Below are 16,537 nucleotides of genomic sequence, written 5' to 3' on the forward strand. Positions count from 1 at the left end.
AGAAGGAGAAGGAAGGGGAAAGAACAGAAAAGAAGAGAGGGGAGTAGAGGAGAGGAGAAAAGAAAAGAAAAGACAAACAAGACAAAAGCAATTGCTAAAGGATTCAACGTGGGATGTAAGAGAAAAAGAGGAGTCAGAGACAACTTCCAAAATTTTGGTGTAAGCAGCTGAGAGAATGGAGTTGCCGTTTGCCTAAGTGGGGGAGCATTTACGAAGAATAGATGAGAGGGTGTTTATGGTTTGAGGGTCTGAAGAGCAGAAAATCTTTTGATAGATAGGATTGAGAAGTTTATCAGGGATCCAAGTGGAGATGTTGATTGCAATTTGGATATTAATGACTAGAGCTGAAGGAAGACTGAGAAATGAGAGATCCCGTAGGATCGGATCTGTGTGCAGAAGAAAAAGCCCAAAGGGATGCCTCCTGAGGCACTCCAGCATCTAGAGGTCAGGGAGATTGGAAGGAAGGGCTGGAAAAAATGGCAAAAGAGAATAAAAATCCAAGTTCGTTTTTTAAATCCTGTTCAGTTCTGGGTGAATAGGATGCTGTAGAGGAGCATGGCTTCATTTTTAGTTCTCCTGGTGAGCACAAGTGCTGTGAGGGAGAGCAATATCTCTGACGCTGACATCACCCATGACGTCCATTTCTATCATTGCACTCTCTCTTGTGTCTGCCTGTGTATCTGTTTTACCCAATGACAATGTGATATTCCACAGCAGAGACCATGTCTTATTTATTCACCTTTGCATTTCCAGCACCTAACAGAGCACCGGGCAACCTAACAGAGCACCAGGCACCTCAGAAGGCACTCAGTAAACATTTGTTGAATGAAAGGCTAATTATACCACTTCGGGACTTTGAGTTTATTATCCTGCTATAGATAAGGATCCCTGGGGTGATCATGTAACTTATTGTCCAAATGAGATCCTTTTGAGAGTGAAAGGGAACACTACAAATAATTTTACTGGGACAACAGTTGTAACCCAGGGCTGTTTTGGCAAACTGGGGTATATATGATCACCCTAAGAAGAGCTCGAATCGATGAAGCTTCCACTGCTGAATAACTCGGCTACCAGGTAAATAACAATGGGGAAGTGTAGCGCGTAGTGTGCTTTGCAGAGTAGGCGCTCAACAATTACTGGTGGAACCTGACTCTAACTCTGTCATACTCCCTTTGAAGGCCATGGGCTCTTCAGTGTGACCCTGGGGGATAGGCATTCCTTGGGATGACTCTGTCCACAGCAGTCCTGACGTGTGTGCTTTTGCTCTGGTCCCTAAGGTCTTGAAACCTCTATGCAGGTGAAGTGCTATCAGCCCACCTGCTTGCCTTCCCCACACTCTGATTGGCAGCCTCCCATCGAGTGCAAGCCTGGGGAATCAGATATGCAGAAACCTCCTCTAAAACAGCCCCCTCGGTCTCTGTACCCTTATCCCATTTCATTCTTCAAAGCATTTATCGTTAGGTGACATTTAGAATCTATATGATTTGTTTGTGGTTGGCCTCTCTATTTCAAATGTGGACTCCTCTATGAGGGAATTAAGTCTGACTTGATCTACTTCACACTCTATCTCCTAACTCCTTTTGGTGTAGGAGCAGGCAGTCAATAAATATTTGTATGAATGAATGAATGAATCAATCAGTGCTTGACACAGAATGCTGTTCTGGGAGGAGAAGGTCCTGTGTCTACTTTGTCTAAGATCTATACCAGAAATCCTCTTCATCATTGACAAAATTTTAAGGTGCTGTAGAGGAGTATAATGACCCGGTTTCAGCTGTAATTTCTGTGCTGCTTTGTGTATATCTTATGATAGTAACAAGGCAGCTAACCCCATCACTTTGGGATGCTGAGGCAGGAGGATCACTTGTGGCCAGGAGTCCCAGACCAGCCTGGGCAACATAGTGAGACTCCATCTCTACAAAAAAAAATTTTTTTAAGTAGCCATGCATGATGGTATGCACCTGTAGTCCCCGTCACTCCAGATTCTGAGGCAGGAGGATCACTTGAGCCCAGGAGTTCGAGGCTGCATTGAGCCATGATTGCATGACTGCATTCCAGCCTGGGTGACAGAGCAAGACCCTGTTTCTAAAAACAAACAAACAAAAACACAAGGGAGCTTGAAAACTGAGGGAGGCTGTAGGATCCTGCGGCCTGCTAACCAATTATGTGTATTAATCAGATAGGCTAATTGTTGTAACCACCCTCTAATCTTGGTGGCTTTGGATGATGAAGGTTAATTGCTCACTCACACACAGCACAGTGTGATTTCTGTGGCCAGGTGGATTTCCTGGGTGGCTGCTGAGGCTCCTCCTGCCTTGTCACTCTGCCATCCCCCACGGCCTTGGGGGGTTCTGCTCTATGGATCCTTTGTATTTGACTGGCCAAAGAGTAAAGAGAGAGAGAACATGGAAAGTTATTCAGGAGGTCCAGGGGCCCTGACCGAAGGTGGCCCACATGGCTTCTGCCCACAATGCATTGACTGGAATTAATTCAAGGCCCTAGTGAGATGGAGGTGACTGGAAAATGCGGTCTACCTGTGTGTGCAGCAGAAGAGCATTCTGGTTGAACACATAGGGCTGTCTCCAGACCAAACAGCAACTCCCCATGATGCTCCCTGTGACAAGAGAGCTTCTCAGCACACTTGAGAAGGAGACAGCTAACCAGAAGCCACCAGAAAGAAGGGAGGATGCCTTCCCTCAGAGTCTGTGGCCTACCTAATCTTGACCCAGGAAGAGGATCTCAGGGAAGCCGTCAGCACTGTTGCTGGCTCTGGAGCGGGTGTGGAATGCCTGAGTGATGCAAGGCCCCAAATCCCTTGCTGCAGGTCAGCTGACCCAGCCAGAGTAAACTGAGTTGTGGCGAAGAAGCTGGCCTTGGCAGCTCCTGCAGTTGCCTGCCTGTGGGACTTGCATTGAGGCTTTCTCCTTGAGGATGCCCCATCTTCCAAGAGCCTCTGCGTGTTTGGTGTCTACCTCAGCCCCTACTTTCCATGCTTTCTTTCCAGAATGCCAAATCCTAGTCTGGGAGCCCCTTGGATTCCTGAAGTGTCCGTCTAGTGTTTGTCTGCCTTGTCCTCACTTCTCCAGGGAATGTTCCAGGGATTTTGCTCGGCTTTAAGCTCATATGTTGCTCTTTGCCCTGCTTGAAGTGAGCTCCCAGGAGGAGTTGCCCTGGGCTCTGCAAGGCTGGGAGGGGCAGGAAAGGAAAACAGGACTGCCTTTCAGCAAGCTCAAGCCTTGCCTTCATGCTACAGCTTCATTATTTTGTTCGACAAGGATTCCCAGAATAGCAAACAGCTAGACACACCCATAGTTAAATGTTAACACCAAAGCGCATTCCAAACAAGAAATCGAATTGTATTTCTGTTTTGATGGCTTGGATAATCCACACTTGAGCTTTTCTCTATTCATGTGGATAATGAGGAGTTGGCCAGGCTCAGATCTCTGACAACATGGCTATGGAATTGTGACGAATGTCCTCTGCCTGCTCCCTCTCTTGTTTGTAATCGTTCTTAGTTTTTCTCTGCTGAAAAGACCACATTCTCCTTAAATGGCTGGAATGGCAGAGTTGTTGCTTCTCCCTCAGGTGTGGGACTTGACTCTTCCAAGAGCTTAGCCTTGTTGAGGAAAAGGCTCAGATGACGGATGTGGGTAAAGTGGCTTTGTGTGGAAAGTGGTGTTAGGTGGCTGTGAGTGCTGGTGATGGTAGAGCAGGTGCCTCGAGGTAGGAGGGGAGGCGGACAGGATGCTAGAGCATTGGGCATTGGGTGGAAGGCACAAGGCAGGAAATTGAGACTAAAGGAAGAAGTGAGCTCCGAAGGCAATCTGATGTTTGCCAAGTGGCTGCATTGACCCTTCCAGCCTTGCTAATGGTTGATGCTGTTTGTACCTTTCCTCCAAATCACATCAATCCTTGTTAAGCAACTGGAGATATTTTAGAAAAATCCACAAGAAAGAAAAAACAGAAAAGCAACATGAGGTGAAAAGTGCTAGGAAAAAACAGAAGTTTGATGAGTCTAGTCCAGTAAATCAGGGCTGCTCAAAGATTAATGTGGACAGAAGATTGGCTCTGACCCCCAAAACTCTCCCCTTCTAGCTCCCTTCCCAACTCATTTCAAAAAAGAAAGAGGGTTTATTGTCCTGGCTGTCTAGACTTCTTCTGATGCTCTTTGGATGAAACAGAATAGATCATATGAGCCTGTGTGGCATAGTAAGGCAGGATGCGACTTTCTGCCCTGTTGTTGCCATTGGACATGCATGGATGTTTATCTGTATGGCTGGCTGTATATGTGCATGTGGACAGATGTGTGTTATACTTGCATAAGAAATCACCCTTCCAGAGGCTCAATCCTGTTAATTCATCTAGCTGTCCTGGATAACTTAAAATATATTTTCTTAATAATGTCAAAACTAATCTTCAAACTCCACATAAAAGTCAATAGTGTTGCTAGGTGTGATGGCTCATGCTTGTAATCCTGGCACTTTGGGAAGCTGAGGCAGGTGGATCACTTGAGGTCAGGGGTTCGAGACCAGCCTGGCCCAACATGGTGAAACCCCGTTTCTATTAAAAATACAAAAATTAGCCGGGCATGGTTGCGCACGGCTGTAATCCCAGCCACTCGGGAGGCTGAGGCACAAGAATCGCTCGAACTCGGTAGGTAGAGGTTGCAGTGAGCTGAGATCGCACCACTGCACTCCAGCCTTAGTGATGGAGTGAGACTCTGTGTCAAAAACAAAAAAAAAAAAAGGTAAAAAGTAAAATAAAATACATAAAAATAAAAAAATAGCCAGGTGTGGTGGCACACATCTGTGGTCCCAGCTAGTCAGCAGGCTGAGGCAAGAGGATTGCTTGCACCCAGGAGGTCAAGGCTGCAGTGAGCCATGATCATGCTACTGCATTCCAGCCTGACAGAGCAAGACCCTGTCTCAAAACCAAACCAAAACAAAACAAAACAAAGGCAAGAGTGTGATATCAAGTATACAACAATTTTGGCTGATATGAAACACATGCACAACACTCAAAAGATAAAGCTATACCTCTTCAGATTGCACAGGTATTTATCAACCTGAGAGAGAGCATTTCCTGCATCTAGCTTTGTTCAACAGATCCTGTTATTTTTATATTATTAAGGAAGAGATCATTTAAAAGGTAGCCATGATGTGAGTCTAAGTGTTAGAAGGGTAACCTAAGTAAATGAAATGACAGTTTAGCCCTATCTTTTAACCCAATAGTTCCATCTTCTTCTCCTTGTAAACTTACTGCTGAAACTAATGAAAAGTAGAAGAATTGACTAACTTGGCTGTGCTTTTCCTCCCGTTCCCCATCAGTGTCTGATGGAGATGCTATAATTAGCAATGTAATGAGAATTGAAGGGTAAACAAGAAGAATTATTCCCAGAACACACATCAAGGGTTAGAAGACTGGAACAGGAAAACCAGCCTGAGATTAAAATATTTTCCCTGCCCAACCAAAGGGCATCTATACCTAGAGTTCTATACACAGATCTTTCCAGGCAAAGACAAGGGAAAGAGTGTTGGTGGCATTGCTTTCTGGAAACTGATTTATGCCTAAACTCTCAACACCTGTTGCTTTGCAAAACTAGCGTGAAGGATTGGTTTTCTGTTTATCTGGCATTCAACTGAGCAGAACTCCCAAATATTGAATCTGTATTTTTCTGCACTTAACTTGTAAAGATAAATAATTGGCAAATATGCTTCTATTGGAAACTTATTTAAAAAAAAAATTAGAATAGTTTTAAAAGATTTAGAGGTAGAAGGCTCTTTGCATATCTAATGTTCAATCATCTTTATTTTATTTATGAAGAGAATGAGACTGAGAGAGGTCACATCATTTGTTCTAAATGTCAGATTAAAGCCAAGATTCCTGAGATCCAGCCTAGTACTTTTTCCAGGGGATTCAATGGACAGGGAAACATTATTCTGCCTGTATCAGCAATACTTTATGATAAGAACTGTTCTTCGTGAAGAGTCTGACTTCATGAAGAGAGCCTGTCTAACTCCTGAAGTGCTTCTGAATGTTTTACTTTTTCTCCCTAATTGTTTTTTTAAAAATGTAACTCTCTTTTCTCAGCTAACTGGAATATTCAAACCTGACACCCCATCTCCCAACCATCGAGGATGAATGGAGATTCCCTTTACCTGCTCCCCACTCTCAGCGTTGACATCGCATGGCTTAGTTGATCTCTTCTTAACAGAAACCAACTTGTCCCTTCAAAGCCAGCTCAGAAGGCAGGATGTCTTAGGTCCAGGCTATCGGGACATACCATTGCTCTTCCTTTTCTTTTGTCTAAGCCTTTACTTTATAACCCCTCGATTGTTACTTCTGATGATATTCTTAGGCTTGCTTGGTTTATGCCAATAAGAGAAAATAAAATTGTCAAATGGTTCACATGTGTCAATAATTACTTAAGTACAGGGTGATAGCTAGTTTTTTTCTTGGTAATGAAGCAAATGTTTCAGAAATCTGATTGAGCTTATATAACAATCCTGTTACCAGAATGAAACTGTTATTTAAAATACAGAAATAATCAGAATCACTGGAGTTAATTCTTTCTTTATTTTCTTTATTTATTTATTTCGAGATGGAGTCTCGCTCTGTCGCCCAGGCTGGAGTGCAGTGGTGCGATCTCGGCTCACTGCAAGCTCCGCCTCCTGGGTTCACGCCATTCTCCTGCCTTAGCCTCCCGAGTAGCTGGGACTATAGGCACCTGCCACCATGCCCGGCTATTTTTTGTTGTTGTTGTTTGTTTATATTTTTAGTAGAGACGGGGTTTCACTGTGTTAGCCAGGATGGTCTCGATCTCCTGACCTTGTGATCCGCCCGCCTCAGCCTCCCAAAGTGCTGGGATTACAGGCGTGAGCCACTGCGCCCAGACAGAGTTAACTCTTTCTATAATTACAGACAAGGATAAGGAATAACCCAACTGCCTGCACACGAATAACGTAACCAAGTGTTCTTGTGGGTTTTCTTGTTTTTATGTTTTGAGACAGGGTCTCACAACTGTCACCTACTCAGGCTGGAATGCCGTGGCACGATCATAGCTCACTGCAGCCTCAACCTCTTGGACTCAAGCAATTGTCTTGCCTCAGCCTCCCGATAAGCTGGAACCTACAGGCGTGCACCACTACTCCTGGCTAATTTTAATTTTTTGTAGAGATAGGGGTCCACCATGTGAACCAGGCTGGTCTTGAACTCTTGGGCTCAATTGATTCTCCTGCCTTAGCCTCCCAAAGGACTGGGGTTACAGGCAGGAGCCACCATGCCCAGTGAATATCTTTATTTCTAAAGTATGACTTTTCGTATTTCTTTGATTGTGGATTTTTTTTTCCCCTGACTGCTGCAAAGCAGAAAAAGAAACAAAAAGAAAAAAGATTTGCGAAGTTAACATTCATACATCAACAACTGCTGCAAACTCTCTTGGTGTTCTGCAAATGAGACTTCTAGTGGGAAATCATTCATTGTGAACTGAATTTTTTTGTCTTTCAGAACAAGGGAAAGGCAATCTGCATGTAACATCACTAGAAGATGCAGAATGCCGCAGAACCAAGGAACGCCTTTCTAATGGAAACAGTCGTGGTTCAATTTCCAAGTCTTCCCGCAATATCCCAAGGAGACACACCTTAGGGGGGCCCCGAAGTTCCAAGGAAATACTGGGAATGCAAACATCTGAGATGGATCGGAAGAGAGAAGCATTCCTAGAACATCTGAAGCAGAAGTATCCCCACCACGCCTCTGCAATCATGGGTCACCAAGAGAGGCTGAGAGACCAGGTATGAATATGCTCTCATTTCTCCTTGGGTAGCTCGCTCTTTAATGAACATCAACAAAAGTAATCTTACCTTCACTGTGAAAGGTAAAGGATAGCTTAGTGGACTGTGCATACTATTTACTTGTTCCGGATCTCTTTGGGGACTTGGGAGGAGGAAGCCAGGTGGTGTAGAAAACTTCTGCCTGCAAGCTCAGTCTTCTTTGCCAATATAGCAAGAGAACAGGAGGCCAGGCCAGAGAGGAAGGGCCTAGAGAGTATGCAGTTCCCCAAAAGAGCGTTCCCATGTTCAACCACAAACACATCTAAACGCATCTAAGTGCAGGTAATGAAGGGGTATTACCTCACTGAGGAAAGCATGGTACCAACTCTGTGTACCCTGAAAGCACGGCGTGCTTAGCACTGTGAATGAATGAAGTAGTGAATGAATGAATACACAAATACATAAATTTTTTTCAGGGTAAAATAGATCTTACAGATATAGACTTGTGGTAACTCCTTTTCCTTAAAAAACTGACATGAGGATTTTGTTTCTGCTCTTCTTTTTTTTTTTTTTTGGATGGGTTCTTACCCTATTGCTCAGGCTGGAGTGCAGTAGTGTGATCGTAGCTCATTGCAGCCTAGAATTCCTGCACTCAAGATCCTCTCACCTCAGCCTCCTGACTAGCTGGGACTACAGACATGCAGCACCATGCCCGGGCTAGTTTTTTATTTTTGGTAGTGGAGACGGGGTCTTGCTCTATTGACCAGGCTGGTCTTGAAGTCCTGGCCTCAGGTGATCCTCCTGCCTCTGCCTCCCAAAGTACTAGAATTACAGGCATGAACCACTGTGCCTAGCATTTTTTTTTTCTTTTGAATCACAGATGTGCTCCTTCTGCATGCCTTGCTTCGTGCTAGCTTTCTGTCTTCACCTACCTGTTTCCTCTGGTTATTTTGACAGCCACATAGACATTACCCAACTGTGGCTAGGGATGTTTTTGTTTCTTGGCTGTGTGCAATTCAATGACTTTTAGCAGATAGAGCAGGTTTGGGGCCACAGGAGATATGAGGCCTCCTCTACCGACCTCACTGGTGTGTTATCAGATTGACCTTTGAGTATGGAGAACGTAGGGAAGGAAGCAGAAAGCACTTAACCATAAGTGTGATGGGTGGGGGTGGGAAGAAGGGCAGGATGATACTGATTTCCACATGAGGGAGACAAGCTCAGTGTTTTAACTCTGCCGTCTTCCCAGTTAGGTGCAAAAATTATGTCTAACTCACTCAGCCTTTGATTATCCATGGAAATGGGGATTGGCATCAGCCCAAATAATTGAAATCTATGCTTTATTCTCAATCTCATATTCTTACTTAAATTCAACCTTCTCTTCTAGGGAATCATTATCTGAGTGGCTAAAAATGTGAAACATGTTTTATGGACTTCATGTTTGCTTTTACTTCACACTTCCAACAGTCAGTAAACCCAGACAAAGAGAAAAGAAGAAGAATCCTGCTGTAATTCTTTGATAATTTAAAAAAGGGACTGGGCACGTGGCTCATGCCTATAATCCCAGCACTCTGGGGGGCCAAGGCGAGGGAATCACTTGAGGCCAGGAGTTTGAGACCAGCCTGGGTAACACAACGAGACTCCATCTCAACAAAAAATTTTTAAAAAATTAGCCGGGTGTGGTGGCACACACCTGTAGTCCCTGCTTCTCAGGAGGCTGAGGTGGGAAGATCACTGAAGCCCAAAAATCAGATCCTGTCTCTAAAAAGAAAGTATCAGTTTTGCTGAGAAATATAGAAATTGGCCCGTCAAAAATGGTATATCTTTCCATGTCAAAAATAATGATTATTGTTACTCTTCTTATTTGCGGTGTCCTAATTATTGCTATTGCTACAATAATGGTGGCTTTGATTAAAACAATTACAAGGGGAGCCTAGTTGTAATTAAGGTTGAAAGGAGTAATGAATATGTTTTGGTGTTCTCAAGCTCTGATCTGCTGTTATATACATTGCCAGTTCTGCCATGGCTGGCCAGCTGTCCCTTCTCTAGATAATGTGGGATGAACAAGTCACATTCTGTCTTTCTGCCTCTTTTGTACTCCAAGCTGACCTTCCAAAAGGGAAGAGATTTTAATGCATGAATCTATGTACACATTTTTATTCTCTTGTTAACGGGAAGGGGGTCCTGGCCCCAAGAGAGGGTTTTGAATCTCACACAAGAAAGAATTCAGGGCGAGTCTGTAGAGTAAAGTGAAAGCAAGTTTTTTTGTTTATTTGTTTTTGTTTTTGTTTTTGAGACAGAGTCTCGCTCTGTTGCCCAGGCTGGAGTACAGTGGCGCGATCTCGGCTCACTGCAACCTCCGCCTCTCAGGTTCAAGCAGTTCTCTTGCCTCAGCCCCTGAGTAATTGGGATTACAAGTATGCACCACTACACCCAGTTAATTTTTGTATTTTTAGTAGAGATGGGGTTTTACCACGTTGGCCAGGCTGGTCTTGAATTCCTGACCTCAGGTGATCTACCTGCCTCGGCCTCCCAAAGTGCTGGGATTACAGGTGTGAGCCACCATGCCCGACAAAAGCAAGTTTATTAGGAAAGTAAAGAAATAAAAGAATGGCTACTCCATAGAGCAGCCCTGAGGACTGCTGGTTGCCCATTTTTGTGGTTATTTCTTGATGGTATGCTAAACAAGGGGTGGATTTTCATGCCTCCCCTTTTTAGACCATATAGGATAATTTCCTGATGTTGCCATGGCATTTGTAAACTGTCATGGCACTGGTAGGGGTGTAGCAGTGAGGACAGCCAGAGGTCACTCATGTGGCCATGTTGGTTTTCATAGGTTTTGGCTGGCGTCTTTACTGTGACCTGTTTTATCAGCAGGGGCTTTATGATCTATATCTTGTGATGACTTCCTATCTCACCCTGTGACGTAAAATGTCTTAACCATCTGGGAATGCAGCCCAGTAGGTCTCAGCCTCATTTTACGTAGCTCCTATTTAAGATGGAGTTGCTCTGGTTCAAATGCCCCTAAAACTGTCACTGCACTTCTGCCAGCGAACTCCAGCCAGCATTGTAAACACCAGAGATCAGTGTAGGCATGGCCTATGAAATTGCTGCAGACATGATCTCATCTTCTGTCTTTTCCATTCTTTTTCTCCTACTACCCATTTTCCCTTTCCTCTCTTCCTCTCTGCAATGCCATTTGTTCCTCCTGGACCTTCTCAGTATGGACTATTCCAGGCTTCCTTTGCAGGAAGATTACACAGCCAGCTGTAAGAAGGAAGTCAGATAACACACATCTGATGCTCTCTTCCAGATACTGAGGCTTTTAATACCAGATACTCTTCTGGCAGCTGTTTTTCTGGCTTCCTCTCAGAGAAGTATCCTTGATAAGAAGAGAGCCAATCAGCAAGACAGAGAATAAGATGTTGAAAATGATGTATCTGGCGTCTAACATGAAATCTCTTAAAATCTAGGTTCTTTTCTTTTTTTTCTTTTTTGGAAGATAGGGTCTTGCTCTGTTGTCCAGTCTAGAGTGCAGTGGCATGATCATGGCTCACTGCAGCCTCAACCTCCCCGGCTCAAGGAATCCTCCTGCCCCAGCACCCACCCCCCGCCCACCCCCAGATAACTGGGACTACAGGAGTGCATCACCATATCCGACTGAAAATCTAGGTTCTAATTTCCTGCTATTAAACATAAGAAGAATGAGAACATGCCTTATGTTTCAAAATCTGACTTCAAACACTGGAAGATTCACAGTTGCAAAACTTCTGTTTGTCTTTAAAAAATATGTTGGTCAAGGGTTTTCCTTAGTCAAAATTATTGAAAGGCTAAGAGGTCACCTTAACTCCCTTTACAGTCTTCAAAAAATGTGGGTGGCCCTTATTGCGACATAATGCTGGTCTGCATAATAGTAGCTGTGATCGTTAAGGACTCTTGTCAGCATAACCTTAGTTGTGCAGGGCAATCAGGCTATACAGCCGCATTGCCTGGCAGCTAAGGGCTTGGTTCTGGAGGTAGGCAGGACTGATCAGGATCTAGCCTTCACAATACGCTAATTGTATTATTTGGGCTGATAGCTTAATCTTTCTTTCTTTTATTTTTTATTTTATTTTATTTTTTGAGACAGAGTCTCACTCTGTCAGTCACCCAGGCTGGAGTACAGTGGTACGATCTTGGCTCCCTGCAACCTCCACCTCCTGGGTTCAAGCCATTCTTGTGCCTCAAGCCTCCCGAGTAGCTGGGATTACAGGTGTGCACCACCATGCCCAGCTAATTTTTGTATTTTTAGTAGAAATGGGGTTTCACCATGTTGACCAGGCTGGTCTGGAACTCAGGTGATCTGCCCGCCTCAGCCTCCCAAAGTGTTGGGATTATAGGTGTGAGCCACTGCACCCAACCTTAATGGCTTAATCTTTCTCTGTCTCATTTTCCTCATTTGTCAAAAGACAATAGTATCGGCCGGGCGCGGTGGCTCAAGCCTGTAATCCCAGCACTTTGGGAGGCCGAGACGGGTGGATCACGAGGTCAGGAGATCGAGACCATCCTGGCTAACACGGTGAAACCCCGTCTCTACTAAAAAAAATACAAAAAAAAAAAAAACTAGCCGGGCGAGGTGGCGGGCGCCTGTAGTCCCAGCTACTCGGGAGGCTGAGGCAAGAGAATGGCGTAAACCCGGGAGGCGGAGCTTGCAGTGAGCTGAGATCCGGCCACTGCACTCCAGCCTGGGCGACAGAGCGAGACTCCATCTCAAAAAAAAAAAAAAAAAAAAGACAATAGTATCTTCATCATGGAGCACTGAGAAATACAATGATGGAATCTTTTACTGTTTCACTGGCAGCTTTTAGCATGATAATATTCTGGTTTGTAGTGTCCCAAAAAAGAGTCTCAGAGGCTCTTATTTTAAAATTAGTATTTAAAATCACTTGACTTTTTTATTTTTTCGAGACAAGATCTCGCTCTTGTTTAGAGTTCAGTGGTGTGATCACAGCTCACTGCAGCCTTGAACTCCTGGGCTCAAGCGATCCTCTCACCTCAGCCTCCTGAGTAGCAACTATAGGCACACGCCACCACTTCTGGCCAATTTTTAAAACTATTTGTAGGGACAGGGTCTTGCTGTGTTGCCCAGGCTGGTCTTCAACGCCTGGCCTCAAGTGATTCTCTCGCCTTGACCTCCAAAAGTGGTGGGATTACAGGCATGAGCCACCGCGCGTGGCCTCCCTTGACTTTATTATCAACAAATATTTGAGTGCCTGAAGAGGTTAATTTTTTCCATTGTTAAAGAATAACTTTATTACATTTCTGAAACTGGTATTTTTCTTTCATTCAGTGCTTAGTATTTATATTTATTTTATTTACTCATCCCATATATTCGTTTGGCATGTACCACGGTAAAAGTATTGGTGAAGAATGGAAACCACTAGACTTAACCCTGTCTTCAATTCAGTAAAAGAAATAGGCATTCACACATAAAGAATAGTCTTTTGAGATCTAGCCCAGATGTCACGCCTTCTGAGATGGTCATAACATTGCAGTACTGCAGTACTTACACTGTAGCATCCAATCAGGTTGCATTATGTTTTTTTTTACATTTCTTTTTCTCACCTAGAATAATCTTCTGGAGGTAGAAACCTTGTCTTACCACCCATTTCTTCTCTCACCTCTGTAAACTCAGCATTTAAGGGAATACACAACCTAGATTAGGCTAGATCCAAAATACCTGTTGCATGAAGGAACAAGCCACTATTTCTAATACAGTTAGAATGTGATAGATGGTACAGATAGAGAGGGGTAGAGAGCCACAGAATTGAATGATTAATTGCAGTTCGAGCAGTCAGAAAGAAGAGATTTCTTAACTAAGAAGTTAAGAATGGCTAAGTAATTTTCCCCCAAGTTAAAAAGCCAACATTTGAACCGGGGCCGGAATTTCCTCCTGTCCTCAGAGGAGGTCTCCAGAAAAAAAAAAAAAAAAATCCAGTTTATGGTCTTCTCATTCATTACGGGCCTATGGACCTTGATTTCTTTCAAGGTTTTCTTCCACCTCTAATTTTTCCAAAATTTGTTGACATCATGTACATCACATTGGGTCAAGCAATAGAGCCATAGACATGACTTCTATTGCCATTTCTTTAAAAAGGCAAATCTGGCTGAGCGTGGTGACTCACACCTGTAATCTTAACACTTTGGGAGGCTGAGGTGGGCAGATCACGAGGTCAGGATATCGAGACCATCCTGGCTAACACGGTGAAACCCCGTCTCTACTAAAAAAAAAAAAAGAAAAATACAAAAAATTAGCTGGGCATGGTGGTGCACGCCTGTAGTCCCAACTACTCTGGAGGCTGAGGCAGGAGAATTGCTTGAACCCAGGAGGCAGAGGTTGCAGTGAGTCAAGATCGCACTACTGCACTCCAGCCTGGATGACAGAGCAAGACTCCATCTCAAAAATAATAATAATAATAATAATTTTTTAAAAAGCAAATCTTACTCCATTCCAGAGCATATTAAATAACCAATAACCATAGAAAATAGATTCCTATCTGTATTTTATATAAAAAGAAAGTTGCTTCTTTTAAAAATTCTGAGTTCAGAAAGCTCTTTAGTCCAACAGTCCCTCACAGTTGTGGTCGCTGTGTAACCAAATAGCATTTGGAAATGCTATTTTTTATGTCTTCACTAATGAATAGATGTTTGATGGCTTCTCACCTGCAGAAACCAACTTTCTACTCCTAGTCTCAGAAACCATTCTGAAATTAATTTTTCAGTCTTTACTCCCAGCTACTCACAGAATTTCTACCTAACTTACTTGGTATATAGAATCTACTTTGTAGTTTCAGTTAGTCTATGTGGATTCTTTTATCTGATGTGGTCAGACCATAAGAGAAATTAATAATACATTTTAACCTAAAATTCTGACATGTCCAACAAAGAGTAAGAGGGATATGGGATGATGATGATGATTATTATTATTATTATTATTATTTTGAGACAGAGTCTCACTCTGTCACCCAGGTTGGAGTGCAATGGCACAATCTTTTCTCACTGCAACCTCTGCCTTCTGGGTTCAAGTGATTCTCCTGCCTCAGCCTCCCAAGTAGCTGGGATTACAGGCGCCCGCCGCCATGCATGACTAATCTTTTGTATTTTTAGTAGAGACAGGATTTCACTATGTTGGCCAGGCTGGTCTCAAACTCCTGACCTCAGATGATCCACCTGCCTCGGCTTCCCAAAGTGCTGGGATTACAGGCATGAACCACCACACCCGGTTGGGATTATTCTTTAACATGAACATTACAGGGGGCAAAAATAAGGAGATAAGAAAATGAACAACAATATGATCATTTGAAACAGGGTCAGTGAGGCCAGGAGGTCATTTTTCTGGCTTCTCCCATCAGATCACGGCTTTGCTACTGTCTGAGTACCTCTCAGGCCTCCTTAGGGTCCCCTCCTCAACTGTCCCCTCCTTTGAATGTGTTTGTATAGAAACTGCTCTGGAGACCAGAAGAGCTGGCTCACACCTGTAATCTCCATACCTAGGGAGGCTGAGGTGGATCACTTGAGTACAGGAGTTTGAGACCAGCCTGGGCAACATGGGAAAGCCCCTACTCTACAAAAAATGCAAAAATTAGATGGGCATGATGACACATGCCTGTTAGGAGGCTAAGGTGGGAGGATCATTTGAGCCCGGGAAGTTGAGGCTGCAGTGAGCTGTGATTGTACCACTGCATTTCATCCTGGGCAGCAGAACGAGACCCCTTCTTAAAACAACAACAACAACAAATCAAATGTAAGTTATCATAAGAAAGCTGCAATGACAAGTATGTCTTAAAGCTGATGTATTAATCAGGATTGTCTATTAGGTTGGTGCAAAAGTAATTGCGGTTTTTACCATTGCTTTTGCACCAACATAATAGATTATGCTACTTAACAAATTAACCCTGTGATTTACTAATATTTGTGGTATTTTCTGGTGTGACACAGAAACATTTGATTTCTTATGCACGCAAATCTCATTCTCACCGTGACTTAGGAATTCTGGCTACTTCCCTCTTGCAATCATGCCATCTAAACACATGGATGCCAGATCACCATGACAGAGAGACAGAGCTGATGGACTGTATACACGCTCTTAAATATATTGGCCTGAAAGTGGCATATGTCACTTCGCTTCATAGTAGCTTCTTGGTTTTAGTACCCACGGGATGTTTGTTGTATTCAGGTTTTGGCTGTGGAATCTAGCTTAAGACTAAAATCTTCCTGCTCTAGTTCCTGTGTAATTGATTATTTTATCAATTTTGTTATGCCTAGCACTTTATCTGTACAATGACATCATTGGCATTTATACCGAATATATACATATTAACAGATATTTCTATCTATAAGTAATGGCATCTATGTCTTTGTGATTTATTTTTGATGAATTTAATTGTATCAGATCAAATTGCAGAACTCTAGCATGGATTATGCTGTATGCTGTAGATCTCAGGGAGTCAGTTTATACCTTGGGGAATAAATATTACCCTCTGTTATGAGTGGAAAACTCCAAATTCATTAGATATGCATCTGTCATATTTGTCTTGGCTCTGATCTATATCTATCTATTCAAAATTTACATATATGCATCTATATTTATGAAGATACCTGCCTGTGAAGGCTGAAAAGTGAGGCTAATTGGAACTAAAGATACATGTATACTATATACTGTTCAGTAAGTCGCAGCCTTCGGCCACGGTGAACATCTGGATAAAAGGCTAAGGTTGTAGAAAGTGTAGGTT

General features: G+C 43.3%; 1 protein-coding gene across 13 annotated transcripts in view; it reads left to right on the forward strand.

Annotated features, from left to right (window-relative positions):
• The window catches only part of KIAA1217 (KIAA1217 ortholog), a 345,498-nt gene that overhangs the window by 3,414 nt on the left and 325,547 nt on the right, over positions 1 to 16,537 (forward strand). For all 13 annotated transcript variants that reach the window (XM_033209919.1, XM_033209920.1, XM_033209921.1 and 10 more), the window contains exon 2: positions 7,504 to 7,787. In XM_033209919.1, the coding sequence (XP_033065810.1) occupies positions 7,504 to 7,787 (284 nt within the window). The remainder of the gene's footprint in view (positions 1 to 7,503; positions 7,788 to 16,537) is intronic.

This window comes from Trachypithecus francoisi, unplaced genomic scaffold, assembly GCF_009764315.1.
Source record: "Trachypithecus francoisi isolate TF-2019V2 unplaced genomic scaffold, Tfra_2.0 Lachesis_group9, whole genome shotgun sequence".
Classification (NCBI taxonomy): domain Eukaryota; kingdom Metazoa; phylum Chordata; class Mammalia; order Primates; family Cercopithecidae; genus Trachypithecus; species Trachypithecus francoisi.